This window comes from Corylus avellana, chromosome ca11 (genome assembly GCF_901000735.1).
Source record: "Corylus avellana chromosome ca11, CavTom2PMs-1.0".
NCBI classification, from domain to species: Eukaryota; Viridiplantae; Streptophyta; class Magnoliopsida; order Fagales; family Betulaceae; genus Corylus; species Corylus avellana.
In genome coordinates, this window is record NC_081551.1 from 3467521 (window position 1) to 3474865 (window position 7345).

The following is a 7345-nucleotide window of genomic DNA, read 5'->3' on the forward strand; positions in this document are numbered from 1 at the left end:
AACAGTGCCGCCGCCCACCATCCGATGCTTCTCTCCTCAAACGCTCCTCTCTCTCCCCGCCGCCCTCCAAAACCCAAAACGGATTTGCTACTGAAATCACCGGCGACACCCACCCGCCATGGCACCAGCTTGGACAGGTATGTATACTTGTTTACATATAAATATTAGATTTTTCATTATTTCTGATTTATTTGCCTAAATGGGTTGGCTTTGATTTTTTTTTTGATTTGGGTTTGGATTTGTTTGTTTATCTACGATTGGTGTGGGTGTTTCTTTTTTTTTCTTTTTTTCTTTTCAACGAGGAGAAAGAGTGGTTTGTTGAAATTTCCGCAAGGCCAGATCAATTTTATCTTTGCCCATCATGTGTAATAACCATCTGTTTTTATTTAGCTTATATAAATTTTCAAGGTTTTTGGGTGTTCTTTTAACCGAATGGGTGAAGTTTGAAATTTTTGGGCATTTTTTCTATTAACCGAATGGAGGAAGGGAAGAGTCTTGCTAATGTTTGCTAATGCATATGAAATAATTATTAACTCATTTCCTACTCATTTGTTGTAGATTGGTTCAGTCCTGAAGTTGTTTGAAGATAGGCTTTGGTGAAGCGTGAGAATTTGTGGATTACCTCCAAACTTTCAAAAGAGAAGAGAGAATGCAACAAATTCATGTGTAATAACTTAATGATAAATAACATTTGTAGTTGAATAAAGGTCAAGACTTGATCCAAAGTTTTGCTGTAACTTGATTTTGATCAAGTTTTGAAGTAACTTGATCTTTGAAAATGTTTTGTTGCTGTGTTGAGAATGCTCAACAAAAAAATCTCATTTATTCTGTTGTAATGTTGAATATTTTGATTCAAGTGGGAAGAATTTAATCTATCTATTAAGGAAATATGTTGTTTTTGTAACTCTATTAAGGGATCTCAGTGCATTTCTGAGATCATCTTGCCTACTAAAATATAAGTTTTTGCCAAAAGTACATTTTAATCATTTTTAAGTTTTTTGGACAAAAAAAAAAACTTTTAATTATTTTACCAAACAAATATTTTTTTCCTTAAATAGATTTTTGAGTGTTAAAAAGAACTTTTAGACCCCTCAAACGAAATCACAAACAGATCTCCTCTTACTTTTAAGTTGTCTTGTTTTTTCAAGAGTAGCTTGTGGATTTTTTTTTTTTTTTTTGTTTCAGTTTTAAATAAAATTCTCTTTTTAATATTGTTAGTTTTTGTGTTAGCTGAATTTGGCTCCAAAAAGTGAAATTTGGTTTCAAAATTGAAGGTCAGTGTTGACCAATATTTGAAAACCGATCGATCGCCCAATTTACGTAAAAGAATTTCTGGAAGAGGTCAGTGTGCCCCGATCGAAGACCGATCAATCGGTCCATTATGTGAAGATTTTTCTGAAGTGTTCAGTGTGCCCCGATCGAAGACCCATCGATCCGTCGCCAGCCAAAATTGTTTAATCTGACTTTCTTAGCGTTTTGTCAAACTTGGGTCATGGGAATTTCCACTTAAAATGATTATTTTATGTTGTATAGGCATTTATTTAACGTGGTATGGGCTTATGGAAGCATGGGATTATTTTATTAAGGCATGGGCATTAGTTTAATTGAGCATGGGCTTGTTGGAGCTCTTGGGAGCATGCAAGCTGCACATGGCAGCATGGGGGAGGTCTCTCTGAGCAGAAGAACATGGGTGCAGAGGTTTCCACGCGTGCAGAAGTGAATGGAGCATCAGAAGGCTCTCGACCAGAATCGACCGATCGATCGCCCACCTATGACCGATCGATCAATCACTTGATAGACAACTTTTTATTTTGTTTAATTGATGCTGTCTTGATCTAGTCTTTTGTGCCTACTTATATGGAACTTAGGCACACGTTTCTGTGAAGCAAACCAACTGAGATAGAGTGCTATTGAGAGAGAGCTTTAGTCCTTGAGAGTTTGTTTCATTGCGAGCTAAGCGAGATTGATGTTTATGTGCCTTGGAGCCCTACTCTCTTAGAGTGTTTGTGATTGTATTTGAGTTATACTTGTGTAATCTTTTGGAAGAAGAAAAAGTCTATCAAAAGGAGTTCGGTAAAGGAGAATCATTGTGCAAAATATTCGAGAGCGTTGGAATGCAAGCAGGGAGCTTGTGGTCTTATGGAGCAAGAACTTGCTAGGGTTGTAAGTGTCTCGTGTCTGTAATCTCGTGAATAATTTTCTCATAGTGATAATCTTGTGTTTGGTTGCCTTGTAGAGGTCTTTCCTTTTAAAACGGTTTTTAAAATGTTTCCTCTTCGTCACCAAAATCATTGTGTTCATCTCTTTATTGCTTTGCTCATTTGGTGATTGAATGTTTATTGCTTCTTAGATTTTAATTCCGAGTTATATTTGGCAAACACCTATTCCCCCCTCTAGGTGTGTTTGGAGTCATATTGTCGGTTTTCAAATATATATATATAGTAGTTGCACCAAAGGTCTCGCAACAATCTTAGTTAGTTTCTTCCAAATTTCGTAGATGGAAATGTCCTCCAACTCACCTTATAAAACTATCTTGTGTCCTTTATTTTTTTCCAAGCCAATAAAAAAATGGTTACAAAGGAGGATCATGTGTCTTTCGAGTCATGAAGAACATGGTTTTTTAATAGTTCTATTAAAAATCTGCTAATTGAAAAAATTCATCTGTTTTTCATATGTGAAAAAATTCATGTGTTTTTCACATGTTGAGCAACATATGACAAATTTATGGATTGAATTTGAAGAAATTTCCCCAACACGTTTATGAAAATTTATGAGATAGGATTGTAGGTGAAAATTTATGGGATAGGATTATAGGAGAGAATTTATAGGCTCAACTTGAAACTTGAACCATTTAATTTATGTTGACTTTTTTTCTTCTCTTTTCCTCTTGTGAGAACTCAAAATTGAAGTGAGAATTGGATCAGGATTCTCGTAGGACTTTTATCTTATAAAGTTTCTTAAAATTTAAACATTATTATTAAATTAAAAAGGGGTAATTACCCCTTTTCCCAATGAATTACAATGAATTGTCACTTTGTCCTCATGAACTAATAACCCTACTGCTCGACCAATCAAACTACCACTTTGTACTCAAAACCCCCTTCCATTTGTTAAAGGTGTTAACTCAAACGATCAAAGTGATAATGTGTTATAGGTTATGAGGACAAAGTGACAATATGTTTTAGTTCATAGGGGTAAAGTGACAACAAGTTGTAGTTCATGAAAACAAAGTGATGAATTGACCGTTTAAGTTAACACCTTTGACAGGTAGAATGAGAATTTTTGGCACAAAATGGTAGTTTGATAAGGTTGAACAGTAGGGTTGTCAGTTCATGGGATAAAGTGACAATGCATTGTAGTTGATGGAGGAAAAGGTAATTAACCCAATTAAAAAACTTTAGGTTTTATCATCCCAACATTTATCATATGTGACATGCGATGAATTAGAGAAAATTAAGTAATAATCGGGATTTGAAGAACTCTACAAAATAGAGAAATTATAACATGTGGGGAAGTGTTGCCTCCAATCCGCTTACAATCCAAAGTTTCTTCAAAATATGCATATAAAGAGGAGAGAAGATGAAACAAATTAGGGCATTTTCCAATTCGGTTTAGATTTCAAATTTAACTTATGGTTGAGTTACAAATAATGACCCAGCTTTTATGAATATGTATCACTACTAAATTTTCTCTACACTTGTAGAGAAAGATTCTGAGTATAATTTTTCTTTTTATTTTTAAAACCACAATCTCACTCATAAAACATACCAGAGCACTAATATTGAAACCATATTTCATAGATATTCAAGAGTATTTAACTTAAAACCATATCATTTTTACAACTCCAAAAGATGCCACATGCTGCAAATTAACATCTAAAACTGACTTATCACTTCAAAAGTTGACGCCTCTAGTCAACCTCACGGATAATAATCATTGTCATATTCATATAAATCATACGAGTGATCATCTGCTCATTATCTTCACCTGAAAATTTTCCAATCCAAAGCTTTTGGTTATTTCTCTTTTATGTGCAAAAAAATATACCCCAAAAAATATACTATGTCTACATACCTTCATTGAGATTGCAGTGGCCCTACAAAATGTCACCACCACAAGTAGAATATCAATTTTTGATCTTATATACACAAAGCTCAGACTAAAAAAAGTGAAGCAATAAATACCTGTTATTATGAAGTCCCCCAGATATCTTGGGTTTTACTTGCTTTGTAGCAGTATTAGAGCTTTTGGGTTTTGCTTGCTTTGTAGCAGTATTAGAGCTTTTGGGTTTTGCTTGCCCTGTAGCAGTATCAGAGCTTTTGCGTTTTGCTTGCCACCCTGTAGCAGTATCAGAGATTTTCAGTTGTCCTAGCCTTGTAGCTGTCTCAGAGCTGATGCGTTTTCCTTGCCTTATAGCAGTCTCAGTTTCTTTGCTTTTTACCAAGGTCACCTGCTCCACAACAAAGTCAAATTAAGAAACAGAACCAACCTACAAATTGAACATGTTATCAACCTTAAAGATCACTTACTCCCTCACTCCCTGTCATTCTAGTCCTGGATGAAGATATATATGATCCATCGGCATTGCCATAAGTGACAGTGGAGTTATGAAGAGTGAAACTACGAGCTTGATGTTGCAACTGTTTTCCAGACGACTTGCTGTAGTAATTTTTGTACTGCTCATTCTTGCACTTTTTCTCTGCAATCAAGCAAGAGGTGAAAAAATGAACATCACTTTTTGAGGTTGGACTCCAACAATAACAATCAAAACATAGGATTATAATGGATCTTTTCCGCTCTTCATCCGAATGAATGAGAAAATGGGTGACGAGTAGGAAGCGGTTCACTTATGTAATATGATGTGCGCTCTAACGTTTTCACTTTTTTCAGGGTCTTTCCATTTTCCTATATAGTTATTAAGGAAAAAATAGCATTACAAATTTACAACCAGTTAAAAGATGCACTTTACCTTCCCGATATTCCACTAAAGCTTTACTTTTACTTGACTTCATTTCTATCATTGTATCTTTTTTTTTGCCTCCCAGCATTTTCTAAGTGCTATGAACCCCCCAAAGCTTAGGATGCAAACCAAAATATATGCTGCAACCATGAGATTAGGCATTAGAACCAATTAAATGACCATTATATGAAACAATAACAACAAACAATTATGGCTAGAAATTCTGTTTGCCATCTTCTTACCAAAATGACCATCTACAAGGATATTTTACCAACAACTAAAGAATCAAACAGCATATTATAAATAAATTTCAACGATCCTACTACATAATATTTAGAAATCCGTAAAAAAAAATCCAAAATCCACCCAGTTGTCTGCAGCTGGTCCTAACAACTTCTCCACGAACTAGTTTCACTATAACTATGAGCAAGATTAAAATTTTGGAACTATAGCAGGCATGATCTACACTAAAGATTCTCAACCATCAAAGATTCAAAACTTTATACATTAAGTTCCACTCAATCAACGTCTCAAGAAAAGGAACCTAATACCAGTGGTGGAGCAAGACAATTCATATCGTAGCGGCGCTGAACCTTTTTTTTTTTTTTTTTCTTAAGTTTTTTTTTCATCGTGGAATGAATTGTTACTTTTTTTCTATTTTTTTCCTCTTTTTCTAATCACTGGTACTTAATTACAAGGAGAAATTGAGCTTAGAATTGTATTAAATTCTCTAATTAAATGTTTAAATTCTAACAACCAATATTCTTGACATTTAATAACCAAAACATCCAAATTACAAGAACTCTTAGATTATAGAAAAGAAAAAGAATTTTTTTTTAAAAAAAAAATTTTGGGGGGGCCGTGTGAAACTTTGCGTAGGAAAAAAGAAAGAATATTTTTTTTTTTAAAAAAAAATCTTTGGGGTGCCAAAGCTTAATTAACGTGGCTTCGCCACTGCCTAACACCATGATGATCAATATTACCATCCATGAATCACCCCATATGCAACAACAAATCAAACTCAAGCACAGAATCTACGTTTCAATCGGCGAAAGAAAAAAATATGTAGGAACAAATACAAATTCCAAGATAAAAATAAATAAATAAACCAGAAAAGTGCACAATAAAAAATAACACAACCACACACGATACTACACGATATCATACGATATTAAGATTTAAATAGTTCGAATTTACAAGTCTTCCTACATCCATGAAGACGATCCAAAAGAGACTCGGTAACACAATAGGTAGGGTACAAAAGAGTAAGACAATAACACTCAAATTCAAAAAACTTAAATCTCACGAGAAAAATTCTCTAAATTCTCTAAGCTCTTTTCAAAAAAAAAAAAAAAAAAAAACTGAAACAAAAATGGTGAATACTCACTCAAACACGCTGCCTTCTTCTCTGCAACTCAAGTTTTTCTTCTTCTCTTTAAGTCGCTGCCACTTTCTATCTCTTATCACAGAATGACCGCTTTATATATATCTTTTTTAGTCAAAAGCTACCCAACGAAAGAGCCAAAGCATAATAATCGAGAAAACAAAACAAAATAATTGAGAGACAACATGATGTGGTGCATGACGAATAAGACACGTGGTGGGGCCACCATAGACTTGTGAAGCAAGTCTCCCCGACGAGCAATGCTAGGGACCGGGAAGGAATAGGATTCCAATAATTAAACCCAATATTTTGGGTTTTACTATTACAATTTTAATGTTTAGAATTCATTTATAAATTTAGAGAACAGATTCTTTTATAGGGAATGAAATAAGACTCTTTCCAGTTCATAATAGACAGGAGAATATCTAGTTCATGGCTGAAATTTCTTCTTAGAAATTTTACACCACAAATAGGACACATGTCCCACTACAAAAAAAATAATAAAAAAATAATATTTTAGATTAAAAAAAATATGAGAAACTTTACTTTGGCCCCCAGAACTTCCACCCAATTTTACAAATTCCCTGAACTTTCAAATGTCTCATTTTGGACCCTTGAACTTTCAATTACTCTCAATTTGAACCCTTCCGTTAATTTTAGCTGTTAAAAATACAAAAAGGACAAAATCTCCTTGATTTTCATTTTTTTTTTTTTTTTAAATAAAAGAACGTTTTGGAAGTTAAAATTTTATACAAAAGTTAAGGGTATAAATGTCATGTAACGTTTTAAAATATGACGGAGAGGTTCACATTGAGAGTAATTGAAAGTTCAAAAGTCCAAAATGAGAGATTTGAAAGTTCAAATGGGAGTTTGTAAAATCGAGTGGAAATTCAGAGTGCCAAAGTGAAGTTTAAAAAAAAAATAAAAAAATTAATAAAAAAAAATAAGGAGTGGTTGGCCACCCCATCTTGGCCATAAGGGGTGGTCGGACCACCCCATTT

General features: G+C 33.9%; 1 protein-coding gene across 2 annotated transcripts; it reads right to left on the reverse strand.

Annotated features, from left to right (window-relative positions):
- Nucleotides 1-3776: 3776 nt before the first annotated feature.
- LOC132166189 (uncharacterized) lies at nucleotides 3777-6456 on the reverse strand. Of its 2 annotated transcripts, XM_059576965.1 has the most exons (6): nucleotides 6348-6456; nucleotides 4970-5100; nucleotides 4530-4699; nucleotides 4185-4450; nucleotides 4075-4096; nucleotides 3777-3987 (listed from the first exon to the last, which is right to left on the reverse strand). In XM_059576965.1, the coding sequence occupies exons 2-6, from the start codon at nucleotides 5046-5048 to the stop codon at nucleotides 3967-3969; spliced, it is 558 nt and encodes a 185-aa protein (XP_059432948.1). In that variant the 5' UTR covers nucleotides 5049-5100; nucleotides 6348-6456; the 3' UTR covers nucleotides 3777-3966. The 2 variants fall into 2 exon arrangements, with proteins under 2 accessions (XP_059432948.1, XP_059432950.1); XM_059576967.1 differs by lacking the exon at nucleotides 4075-4096.
- Between the last annotated feature and the right edge of the window lie 889 nt (nucleotides 6457-7345).